The sequence below is a fragment of the Apteryx mantelli genome, chromosome 4 (assembly GCF_036417845.1).
Source record: "Apteryx mantelli isolate bAptMan1 chromosome 4, bAptMan1.hap1, whole genome shotgun sequence".
Classification (NCBI taxonomy): domain Eukaryota; kingdom Metazoa; phylum Chordata; class Aves; order Apterygiformes; family Apterygidae; genus Apteryx; species Apteryx mantelli.
Genome location: NC_089981.1, coordinates 26,313,186 through 26,326,910, shown reverse-complemented (window position 1 = coordinate 26,326,910; position 13,725 = coordinate 26,313,186). Strand labels below are relative to the sequence as shown.

Sequence of the window (13,725 nt, the reverse complement as noted above, 5' to 3'; positions counted from 1 at the left end):
CTGTAATCATATAGCAGGGTTGCATCCTTTTCTTCTCTTCCTCATTTCCAGATCACTTATATTTGAAAATGCAGTTGTAATTAACGCTCCTTAGAAAAGTCCATACTTACTATAAGTACAGCTGCAATTGGTATTGCTGCATTCATAAAGACTGTGAAGGAAAACATGTAGGAACATTTAGACACAATTTCCATTCAGACAAAAACTAAACGTTGCTAAAATATTACTAGCACTAGTTTGCAATGGTATTTTTTACACTTAAAATAGGAAAAAACTGTCTACACATATCAGTACATTTTTTTTAAAATGCCTACAGTTTACTTCTCTGCACATTACCAGAACACACAGAACCCATTAGTGCACCCTAGAAGAGATGACCAACCTACAGTTTTTTAAGCTGCTCTCAGCTCGTGAGCAGCTCAGATGTGGGGGCCCTTGCAGGTCTCTGTCCCACAACAGGCAGAAGGGCCAAGCTGGCACAAGGTCTGGAAGGTGATTTGAATTCCTGACAGCGAGAGAAGAGAACCCAGCAGAGTTTGCATAAGTCACACCACTGGGGCTGCCATGCAGGCTGGCTGCACACCTAGCTCTGCCCCATCTCTTGGGAGACCCATTGACATATATTGCTTGTGATCTACTTCTGTGGCACCTCTTCTGAAGCGTAGGGCCTTGTGGCTCTCTGAGGTTTTGGGATGCAGCTCAAAGGGTTGGAAAAGCTTGGCATCCCTGCAGTGCAGCATCATATTATTGACTTAAACATTTTATTCCTGTAGAGGATTTACCCAATTTGCTCTTTTTTCTGGTAGTTTTTTGTGTAGTAGGTAACCATGGTGTCACAAATGTTCTTCACTCAGTAAAGTCTTAAAGTTATGGTCAAGGCTCCTGGTTATTGTTACCCTTAGTTTCATAGTAAATGTTTCTTCTAATGAGCTTTTCATAAAGGCATGGTCATATCGCAGCAGAAGAGAAAAGGGACAGACTGTTTATTCCAGAATAGAAAGTGGATCCACAATTACAGAGACAGAGCTGGAGTTCAGTTCCACTAAGGAAGAAACTATGTTCTTGTGTTAAGGCTGAAGCTGCAGGGGCTCAAATGTTAGTCTCTGTCCCTGAGCTATTCTTTGACCACAGGCAAGTCATTTGATCTTGCTAGGAGTAGCTAGATAGATGTGAGGTAGACATATTTAAGCTAGTTTTAAAGCAGTTAGTTTAAACTACTATCTAGATATCAGCCAAACCACATTTAGCACAAAAGCACCCCCAAAATTGCAGGCATACTTTGGATGGGAACTTGCACAGGGTCCTGTGCTACCACAGACAGATTGCTACAGAAAGTTGAACCAGGTGGCTTACTTGCTTTAGATAGGCATAATTACACTTGCTTTGTCAGGTTTGGCTGTTTTGACTGTGAATATCCTTGGGAATCTTGATATAGATTCCAACAGTCCCTAAAGGTGGTAGAGCTCTGATTTCAGCTGGGCCTGGAATTACTAAATGCAAATAATGAATTTGTTTCCTCCCTGACCTCTGGCAGTGTTTGTCTTGGTGCCCTAGATTCCCTCACTGCAGCAAGTCTATACCTTTTAGAGGTTATTAAACAGATGGTTAGGGAGAAGCAAGCAAATACAATTTCTGCATAGGGATCTCTTTTAGACTGGACAGGAATAGAGATTAACAATGCTACAATAACCAGATGTCCCTGTAGGACTGTGTTTAAATCAGAACCATAGCTATGATTATATCCCAAAGTCCTGACTCCTCTATCACTCCCTGAGGATACAATTTCACATACAAGACAACCATTCCATTTTGACCTTTACTCAATTTTATTTCGCAACCAAAATAATACTGATAGGAAGATGAGGATACAATTTCACATACAAGACAACCATTCCATTTTGACCTTTACTCAATTTTATTTCGCAACCAAAATAATACTGATAGGAAGAGCTAATTTTTATAGTAGTTCTTACAGTACCTACAAACAATTCATGTACAAAACGTATCCAGGCATTGGGGGGGGGGGGGGGGGCAGACAGAGAAACAATTTCCATGCTGTCTTGAAGTTTTCTTGCAGTCTAGCCAACATTGCCCTGAAACTTGTAGATTTTCTGTAAGCCTACACAAACCTATTCCTCCTGAACAGAAGTAGATCCAACCATGTTCCTTCATTCATGTTAATAGCTAAGTATACTTGGAAAATAATTTAAGAGTCCATTCAAAACTGCATTTTAAACCAAACAACAAGAAAAAAAACAACAAGAAAAATCTTTTTTCTGTTTTCTTGTTGCTATAGGAAATGCCCACCTTCCCTCTTGAACAATAGGACATAAAAATCTTGGTCATTCCCATCCTTTTTTTCCTTACTTAAAAAAAAAAGAAAAAATACATTCACTATCTACTGCATAATGCAAATAATTAAGACAGAGAAAAAGAGAAAGAAAGGGAACACATTATCACTATATCCTTAGGAGGCAATACATGATGAGCCGTGTGCAGCAAATATCAGTACCCATGTATCACAGAATACAGTATGTCTGATAATGACATACCTTAGAGATTAAACACAGATGTTCTTGGTCATTTAAGTGAAGATACCTAAATTCATATTGAGAGGCAGGTGTGCCTCACAGTTTTGGTCCTGTGGCTACCGGGATTGGGAGGGGCTGCTGTGGCTACCGGGATTGGGAGGGGCTGCTGATTCGCACCTCCATTCCCTCAGGGAGTGCCCCACAGCCCTCAGATTTCCCCTGAAACTAAGGAAAACAGGCATGGAAGGAAAAGTTACTGTGCACTTTGGTCTCATCCTGACATGCAGTTAGGATAAAGGCGGGGTCCACACCTGGACCTGGGATCTGGAAAGCACCACTTGTTTCCTCAGTGTGAGTATACCTAGAGTGACATTCGAATGAATGCTGCTTGCCTGAAAGGCATGCACAATACTCCAGATGTCAAAAAATCAATTTTCATTTCCTTGTATTGCCAAGATATTACTAAACAGTATCAAAAAAGCCTTACTTGATCTAAATAATGTTTGAAGACGTATTTTGCATTGTTTTGGATCATTGTTATGAATCTTAATAATTAACGCCGTATTATTAAAATGATCTTAAACTGCTGCTATAGGAAACTAATATGCTGAGTGTTGTTACCTCACTTGTGGATGCAAATGCTGCACAAAGAATAGCTCTAAAAGATGTAGTCTTAGCAAACATGCTTTGTGCTGATTACATCTATCATTCTATTTATACTTTTAATGAGAAAAATAGCAAGTTTTCCTATATTTATGTTTCCTATAGAGTCTGCTAAAGCATGAGTTCATATGGATCAGTGCTCCTGTTAGGAACATGAATGTGTAAGGAACTCCTAGGCTGAAACTAAACGAATCTTTATAAAATAAAATGATAGGTAACATGGACATTAAAAAGCTGCACTGATTTACGTCAGCTTACAAACGGATCTACTCTGCCTTACATATGTGTATGTATCATACATAATAAAACAAGAATATAAATGCAAACACCGAATGTTTCAAGGAGCATCAGTACATATTTAGATTTTTTAAAACTAATACAGTTTGTTATATATTACGTCACTATTCTGTTACAGAATAGTCAGTACTTTGGGGATAAATACACCTTTTCTTAGATGTTATGAGTGATACTGTGTGGATCCTCCACCATTCCTTCAGTCCTTTAGCTGAACCTGTGGCACTGACTAAATAGATTTAAGGCCATATGAAGCCCTGAAAACAAAGGGAGCCCACCTATGTTGATCCGGGTGTAGGATGGAGTCTCTGGTTATTCCATCTACTAGTCATCCCATCTCTGGTCGCCCTGCACCCTGTCTGTATCATAGAGTTTCTGGTCATCTCATCTACTCCAGCTAAATTCTGTTTTGTGCTAAAACGGAAACTATCCTCCAAGTACAGAGAGTCCAGGACCACCAGAGAGAAATTACGGTCTCATGGAAGTCAATGAAAAACCTCAACTTAATGTCCACTGACTTCAATGGGATGAGAATCTTGCCCTCAGAGCACGTTATCTATATGATAGGCAGGGAAGAAAGTCACCAGAACTTCTCTTGGGCACATGACCAGATAATACTAACCAAATGGGAAGTTATTTTCCTAAGGAGTAGTCTGCTTTATTAGTCTAGAAGATATTTGTATGGGCAGGTCATAGCGTTTGAGTACTTCTGAGCAGAAGTTTTCAATTCATTAATATCTTACAGATGAACAGTGTTCTTCAGTATGACTTCACTAATTATTTCTGAAGTACAAATTATATATCCTATAGCACAAATTATACATGTTGTATGTGATCTCTTCAGCTGCACCGTTCAGCTGGCCTTAGATCATTTGAGAAGGACGAAAAATGTTTTAGAGCAGCCTGAAAGATGACATGAGACTAAAGAAGAAATCTTAATCTGGATACAGAATACTGAAAGTGCCATGATTTTCATAGTTTCCTTTCCAGAACACAGAAATGCTGGTAAGAATGACCTGTTTTTCTAAGAAAATCAACTAGAACCAGGTTTTGAGTGAAAAAGTGTAAGTACCATCTGTTGGAGCTTCAATAGAAGCATACGTTTCTTGCCACGTGATATTGTGATATCCTGTATTGTGCAAAATGCAAAAAAAAAAAAAAAAAAAGATAAACATCAACAAAAGCTTCTTCCTGCATGTTGTATTGCTGGGGCTATCTTGTGAAACACCTGTCCCCTAAAAGCTTTTCTCCAGAAAAGCTAATGCTATGAAACATTAATCCTGACTTTCCCATTTAGGCTTATTTCCTACCCAGGCAAAATTCTACTGATTTAAAAGGAAAGTCTGTCTAAATGGAAAGTAAAGAGTATGGGATTAGAGCCTAAAGCAACTGAAATAACCTCAACTGAGAAATGGTAACCTCATTAGCAACTAATAACGCAGTAGCACTTCAACTGAACAATGGATTAGAACGAAGGAGGAAACTTACTGGATATGGAGGTATAAAGGGCAAAAGCCTTGAGGCTAGTCATTTCTTTTTGTCTGGTTTCCTCTACACTGCTGTGAAAGATGTGTTCCCAAGCATAGAGTTTAAGGAGCTTAATGCCTCGAAGCATCTCATTTGTCTTCTTCAGTCTCTCATTGGAGTACTCCTGCAACATTTACATAAATACTTATTTAAAGAGGATAGTTAAAGCACTTGACCACTGAACACAATGTTCACACACAAAAACTGTATGCAGGCCCTTGATCAGTCAAGTATACTTTCCCAGCTCTCTCCATTCAGATATTTTGTTGCTGTTTTTTGCAGAGGTGAGATTCCCTAGAGCTCGTAAGTGAAAAGCCAGTGGGTTTGCACTCCTAAATCACATAGCTGGTACTGAAAATTATACTCCTCTGTCAGCTTTCTGATCATTTGCAAGACAGTCTCATGACTGCCACGGCCCAGCAAACTGGCTGGATTTTCAACAGGCACATTTGCAATGGACAGAGGAGAACAGAACTAACAGCCAAGCTGTGAATGGGCACACTATTCTGCCCATGTGGAAACAACACAGCCAGGCTTCAAAGCAGCAAGGCTGCATTAGCAAGAAGCTGTGATCACTGTAGGGAGCCTTGACACTGAGCAGGGCCAACTGGCTCAGGAACAACAGTGCACTGGTACTGCTTCCAGTTTTCAGGCTAGCTCAGGGATCTTTGTACCACACTGCACTGCATAGTGGAGACATACCTACCACAAAACATGCTGCTCCCACCCACAGGAATTTCTAGATGATGCTGACTCTCTGCTTAGATGCTACAGGATGAATGCTGACTACATTTCTAGATGGGTGGATACTACTGATGTGAAAGCATTACTTTTCACACAAGAAGCTGCAGGAATAACTTTCATTACCACTCATGGTTTGTGGTAGAATACATTTCAACAAGCAAACCCTACTGCTTGGCTCCATTACAGGTTCACACGGCTTCCTTGGCAGTGCAATAGTTGCTAAATGTGAGGATAAGGTTCAGAGCACCTGGGCCCAGAAATTCCAACAAACTGAGGTAACTTTCTCAGCAGTGATGCAGGTGATTCAGAAAAATTAGAGATGAGCCAAATGAGGGATCAAGGAACAGCCTGTGGCTCAGCAGACCTCTAAGATCCCCGGTTCAGGAACATGCTGTGGGAGTCAGGACTGTCCAGAGGTTACACAAATAAATCACTTTGAGCGAGTTTCCACATCTATTGCAATTCTAAACACCAATGTATAAATACCAGAGGTAGTATTTATGTTGTGTATGATTTTGAAGATACTTACCAACGTGCTTCTCTGGGCCTGTGAGAGTTTTGTTGCTACAAAGTACTGAACAGGTGCAAGTACTATGATTACTGCTGCTCCAATTAAGGCACTGATTCCAAGAAGGTAGTAGAGCAGAAGAACTCCTACAATTATCTGTTGGAAGAAAGAGAGTGAGAGGAAAACTTGGAATAACTTCACTCTGTATATGCACCACAAAGACCCACCACAGGGTAACTGGACAGCATGTTCAAAACAACAATTCACTGCAGCTAAACCTACCTGCAAGCTTCATATGTTCTGCATCGCTGGCGGAAAAAGCACAGTTTGGTATAAGCAACCAAGATATTCTATCTAATAAATAAATAAATAAATAAACTAAGAGACTAAATAAACCTAGAGAGTTCTTCCCCAACTTGCAGATTCTGTGATTTTAATCATACACTGCAAGAGATTTAGAAAACTGTGCTAGCTCTATGTTTCTTTGCTTCATGGACTCCCCATTACAAATAGTAGAATACGGTAGTACAGTATTGCACATCTTCTGTAGCATAACCCCCATTCCTATTTAAAATAACTTCCAAGTAACATGTTGAGCTATTCCATTTATAGTTACTATTAAATATTTTCCCCCATTGACCAGATGACATAGCTTTCATTTTCTTTGACTTGTACAGTCTTTTTTCTTCTTTGACATTTAAGTCTCCCCACCACCACCACTTCCCCCCCTTTATTTTTTAACCAGCAAGACAAATTACGTCTCACAATTTGATCTGACCCCACTACTCTACAACACATGGCACTTCCACAAAGAACAGAAGTAATTGCTTACTATAGAAACTAGTGTGAAAGAATAGTAAAGATTCAATGATATCTTATAAATGTTAGTTTTCCTGAATGTTTATGAAATTAATGCTGACAAATGATAATCTACACATCTAAATGCATATAGAAAAGGAACCATACCACTGCGAATCTGTCCTTCAAATAAACACTTCACAAACTTGAAAGGAATTGTTTTAAGGATGCATAGTACCAGATATGCACATCCATTAAAAAAAGGCTAGAGAAACAGTTAAAAAAAAAAGAAAAGAAAAGAAAAGAAAAAAGGCTTGTCTTTGGATAAATGAAATTTGCAATGTTCACTATCTATTCAGAGAGAAAGCCACAGTCTGGATGGAAAAAGTAGAAAAAGACAGATATTGTAAGCAGCTCAATAATGCACACAAGATGTTCAAGCTATGAAATGTTAAATAAACACTATTCTAATGTCCAACTCCTGAACAATTTGGAGTATTGACACTATTATATAAAATATAATATAAGCTGCTAAACTAATCTGAGTATAAGATACAGTGATCAGAATTTAATTTCACACATCACTTTCCTTAAGTTAATTAAAAAAATAATTTGAAATTTCCTTAAAGTGTGATCTACTATTCTTGTTGCAGTGGCATACTCATAACACAGAAATCCTATCTTCCATCATTTCAAAGCTAAGTACTTATATGGATAGCAAGGCTAAACCCATCCGTCCTGCATATATTCATGGGAATTGGGTGCCTTCTGCAAGAAAATCAGAGTCCTTATTTTCCACACATCTCAGCATTTTCATGGATATAAGGCACACAGAGTACAGAAAGCTTTTTTTTCCTCTTACCAACCCTTTGTCTCCTCTCTGCAGATGAACTGATCCAAAATGTGATTCTTAAAATAAGTCACAGTATTTACTTAGGAAATATGTGATATCATCAAAGTAGTAAAGTCCTATTGTACATACAGTACAGAACTAGTACAACCAAGGGTTATTTTATTTATTTATTTTGTGTGAGTAAGAGTGAGCAATCTGCTTCTATCTGAAGTCAGGAAATTCATGAATATATGAATCTAAGGAAAACATGCAGGGACTGTATCAGATAGCCTTGGTAGAGTGCACCTCCAGAACATTTAAAAAAAAAAAAATCTTTACAGATCAAGATGCTCATTTCCAACTGCTTCCTCATGGGCATACAATCCAGGCCCTCAAAACACAGGCAAGCATCGAACGAGGCACAGTAACAGATGTTCGGAAGTACAAAGGCAGCGTGGAACACTGACTCCCTGCATTACTGCTACCCCATTACTGATTGATTGTCAAGGTCATTAGGGGAATCTTCTGCTTCTAGAAAAGGAGCCACTGTTTCTTGCATAAAAAGAGGGAAAACTACACTAACTACTGGCTCCAGAGGGAGGTGCAAGCTCAGGGCTTTTTCTTCCATCCTGGCTACGGAAGTGGCCAACATTTTTCAACAATAATGCTATGTTTTCAATAGATTAAAAATGACCCCATTCCCATCTTTTCCTTTATACTGTGATAAAAAGGTAACCTTTTTAACATATTGATCATATATGAGACAAAAATACATATTCTTAATTTAAGTGGATACTAGTGGATACTAGTATCTGAAATGTGCCAAAATCTGTAAATATTGAGAGTAATTCTTACATTTATCATACTGCATACTACACAGTCAGGAAAAAAAATTAAGTAGATAATATCTGACTGCTAGAGAGCCATGCAGCAGAACTCTCATTAATATTTCTGAGAGGGTAATAATGTGTTTAGACAGTGTAATGAAACACTTTGCTTCCCTTTCATCAAAATCTCAAAGCTCTTCTTTGCCTGAGTTATGGACCATGAACAGGACATTCACTGATGGCTCTGGTTGTCGTTACAAATGAAAGAAATCTAGTGTGTTGATTACCTACTGAAGATGGCAAATTCTTTCAGCCAGTAACTACTTTGCAGACACTTTTGAAAGAGACAAATGTCCTTTTATTACAACTGTAAACTATCCCTGTCAATGAATCAGTGATGTGAGAATACAGGATTTTTTAATAACCACAATGGAATCAAACAAGGGTGTTTATAAGATGGAGGCTAAATAAAGCCTTTATAGGGCCTCATTTTGCTCCCAGTGTTTGAGTCAAACCTACTGAGGGCACCTTTCAACTAATGGGCATCCCTGGGCCTCTTTCCATCAATTTTAATGGGCTTGAAACAGTAACTTAACACAATGATAAAGCTCCCATTGACTGTAGTCAGAGCAAAGATGGGGCTCAAATTATCTAAACTATATAGAAGATCTAAGTTTTTATGAATGGCTAGATCTTCCAGTCAAGGGCAATTACAAAATCCAAAGCAGATGCTGAAGTGCTGATTGTTTAGTTAAGAGCTAAAAAACAATTACAAACTTGTTTTAAAATAATGTAGCTTGTTCAACTTTTTATTAGAAGTCTTTTGAGCATTCAGTAATTGCTTTCACTGCCTCATAAAAACAGGTCTGCAAAAATGAATTTTGGAGGGGACTTAATGACAAATGTGACTCCTTGCTATGTATCTTGCAATGCATGCACCATCCACAAAATACGAGCGTGCTTTGATACAGATTGTCTTGATTTGCTGAAGAGTACTGCACGGTGAACTTTCATGCAAATACAATCATATTTTCACAATTCCATCAGGAAATCTCGATCAGCCTGTGGCTTCTGGCACTAAAGAGCAAAATCCTGTTACTCAATATTCAACAAAATTGGCTTAATTCTTAGTTATACTAAAGCTCTCTCTACACTGAACTGCCAGAGTGTTCTTAGAAAAGGAATACATGAAATCTGTACCTCCTGTATAGCCTGTTTCACTAACATACCTACAATGAAGACTAAACACTGGGGATAGTTACACTAAATGTTACCATTAAACGGGTGGACTCTTCTTGAAACCTCACAGTTCTCTCACCAATATTATTTTATCAATATACAATATACAAATATACAATATACAATTGTGATTGTTTACTGCAGGGTATCTCTAATGAATGGACAAGAAAATACCCTGATAACCAGATTACTATTAAAAAACATCCATCTTTCACATCAGTTTCTTTTCATTATAGTTGTCCTCTCTTTTTTAATTACAAATTAATATTAGCCCATATTCCTTGCTCATTCTTTTTTTTCTTCCACTTCCCCACTTTAAAATAATCTGGTTCCCATTTACTTTCATAATTGCAAGGAAAACATCCTACTGCTAAATAAAAGTCACATTTCTTTCTGAAAAATTCCTGCTGATAATTGCTATATTTATCACCTTTTTTTAATCCTAGAAAATAAAATGTTTTTAATTGGCATAGTTAAAAACAAAAGTCTCTCCAGTGTAGATCAGGAAAACTGGTCTACACCAGTATAGTTACTCCTCCACAGGAAAGAGATAAGATGCATTTATACTGTACTAATGTAGTCACACTGTGACTTGTATATGACATTTGCTTTAAATCTCATATTTTAACAGGTATAGTGATATATGTAGCTCATAAATGTAGAGTGAATGTAAACCTTAGAGCATGAAAGCAGGGTTAAAAAGTCATCAGTTAGTAAGTCGCTGACTGTTTATACTTTAATACACTCACTATCCTGAAGTGAAGCCTTATACAACTTTCATTGGAGTCAGCAGGAGTTTTACCACAAATTCAGAGAGATTTTTTTCCTTCTCTAGATCCTGCTGTGGCCTCAGAAGCAATCTACCTGCCATTATTACAGAGATACTAGAAAGCATATTGTAACATATTAGGTTTCTAACACATAGCAAAAGCATGAAGACTCTCAGTGTACTTCAAGAAGATACTGATTGGTTTTCCAGTGAAGGAGTAACAACTAATCACACAGAAAAGTTGATTTGTCTTTTCTACAGAGCTCCCTAATAACATTCAGTGATGAACACTAATATCTCTTGACACTTCTGAAGCTCCAGCTCCAATGGTTAAACACTAATTCTTGAAAAGATTTATGTGAGATGGGTTAAGGGAACTACCTAAGCCTTCTTAGATAACTCTGATTCAACCTTCTCCTTTCAATGAATCTATTCCTTTTTTCTGTGCAAGAAAAAAAAAGATCAGTTATTATTCCTGTAATTCAGAAAACGGAATACAACAACAGGTACCACACACGGGGTAGATGATAAAAATGCATTCAGAAACACTGCTGGGATAGCTGCCCTACTCTTAAAAACACCCTATTAATAAGCACATCTGTTCTTTTGGCAGATCTGGCCAGGTTTACTGCTGTTCTTCAAAAGAGGAAGAAACATGTTAGTGGAAAACCAAATTCAGAAAATAGGTTTTGAAGTCCATGTAATTTACATTAAAATCCTTAGTATATCTTCAATCTGCACAGGCAAATCACATTTCTAGCAGTAATTCTAAAAATTTTTTTAAAAACTGCTATATTTTTGATAGAATGTGTCTCCCTAAAATACAGAACATCCTTACACTTTTTTCTGTGTGAAGATATATTTTAAAAATATTTTTATAATAAATATTTATTTGCACAGACTTCATTTCAAATCTAAGAAAGGGCTTCGCCCTCTGGACTGTATGCTGTTTATATTTTGTGTAGCTTCTACAGCTGTCTTTTATTGTAAATTAAAAGTCAGAGAAGGTGGTAATAATACTTAGATCTACACATGCTTTAGAAAAGTCAGCATCAGCATTGGTACCTCCATTTCCAGGTAGAGAAATACTCACCAAAGAATGAGGCTACACAACAGGACACGAGATACATTCACAAACTCAGTATCACTGACAAGGCAGAAGGTCCCGTTTTGCCCCTCCCCACCATTTTCCTCACTAAATCTGCAAAAAAACAAAACTGGGGAAAATAATTAAACCAGACTTTTTTTTCCCCCTCCCCCAGATTAGAGAGTCAATCTGGCTTCCTATGCAAGCAGATGAGGCTGAAGCCAGCACAAAGGAGGACTGGCTCATCTGACTTACAGAAAGAAGTTCTGGTCCATCTGCTGACAGGGACAACTACAAAATCAACTCAATTCTAATATGTAACTTTATCCTCAGAAGAGGATCCAGATCTCCTGATGGCCAAGCTAGTGCCTTAGTCACCTGAATGATTTTTTTTTTTTTTTTTTTTTAAAGGACTTCCGAATAGAGTACCTCTTACACATTCAATGTCTTACAGAAAATTACTACCATCTGATGTTTAAGGAGGCAGGCACATCACAGAATAAAAGACTGGTTGAGGTTGGAAGAGACCTCTGGAGATCATCTAGTCCAACTCCCTTGCTCAAGCAGGGTCACCAACAGCACGTTGCCCAGGACCATGTCCAGATGGCTTCTGAGCATCTCCAAGGATGGAGACTCCACAACCTCTCTGGGCAACCTGTTCCAGTGCTCAGTCACCCTCACAGTAAAGAAGCTTTTCCTCATGTTCAGATGGAACTGCCTGTGTTTCAGTTTGCGCCTGCTGCCTCTCATCCTATCACTGGGCACCGCTGAAAAGAGTCTGGCCCCATTCTCTTTACACCCTCCCTTCAGATATTTATATACATTGATAAGATCTCTTCTAAGCCTTCTTTCCTCCAGGCAACTTCTAAGCAACACTTCTAAAGCCATGTTAGAAGCTGGAAATACAATCAGCCAGTTGCAGTTCAGACACAGACTCATTAAAACAATTTCATCTTTGGCTAAGAGCAGGCAACACAAAATGCAAAGCACCTGAGTAGACTATTCGCGGCTCTCCGACTTCCACATCACTCAAATTAGCCTCTGTGTAGTGCTGGAACTAGACGAACTGTGATGAACAAAGCAGAGTTTTCACCAATGTTTTTGGAAATAAATGGGACATTTAGAAAACAGCGGGTGAATTTAAAGTCTGCTGCCTCTTTTGTTTATTTGTATTTACTTTTGTCAATGAGACACTCTCAACGAAAATATGCTGAGTAGTCCAAAGAAAACAGAAAGAATTGCAGTGTGCTGTATTTATATCAGAGGAAACTATTCACTATAAATTCCTAAATGGGAGCGTGGAAAGTTTTTTGTTTTTGTTTTTTTAAAGTACTGAATCTTCCAAAGTAATTTGCACTTCTCCACTGTTTTAATAAGGGTGAAAAATGATCTAAGATTGTACGCTGATAGCTCTGGCCTTCTGCTACTCTGATTCTGCCCTACCCTCTTACTAGCATAAACTTGATTAATCACGTGGCCATGAAGTGAGATGGGCCACTTAGCACTGAGTCAAAGGAGAACTAACTTGCCAAAAAAAGAAAAGATTAGTTTTTCAGTAGCTCTGCAAGCTGATGTGACATATTGTACAACCTACAGAGCTGAAACAAGGAAGAAAAGTGAAAAAATACTGTGTTTGGAGAGAGTACAGACAGTACAAATTCCCATTTCAGTAATAAAACATGCTTAGATTAATTTAAATCAATCCTGAAAGCACCCTCTGAGGTGGGCCTCTGCTTTCCTCATCTTAAAGACTTGAACAAGACACTGTCATATTTCATGGAACATTATACATGCTACAGGGTTAAGGGACATGGAACCAGGAATCAGTCAACTGAGCACAACTGAAAACAGTGATCTGCACCATGTTATCTGCATGGGAAAAAGAGATTGAAGGGATGTGAGCGAG

General features: G+C 38.2%; 1 protein-coding gene across 1 annotated transcript in view; it reads right to left on the bottom strand.

The window, feature by feature from the left end:
* The window catches only part of ABCC8 (ATP binding cassette subfamily C member 8), a 78,722-nt gene that overhangs the window by 44,156 nt on the left and 20,841 nt on the right, over positions 1-13,725 (bottom strand). The window contains exons 9-11 of the mRNA XM_067295514.1: positions 6,289-6,423; positions 4,977-5,139; positions 111-151 (exon numbers count right to left, since the gene is read on the bottom strand). Coding sequence (XP_067151615.1) covers positions 111-151; positions 4,977-5,139; positions 6,289-6,423 — 339 coding nt within the window. The remainder of the gene's footprint in view (positions 1-110; positions 152-4,976; positions 5,140-6,288; positions 6,424-13,725) is intronic.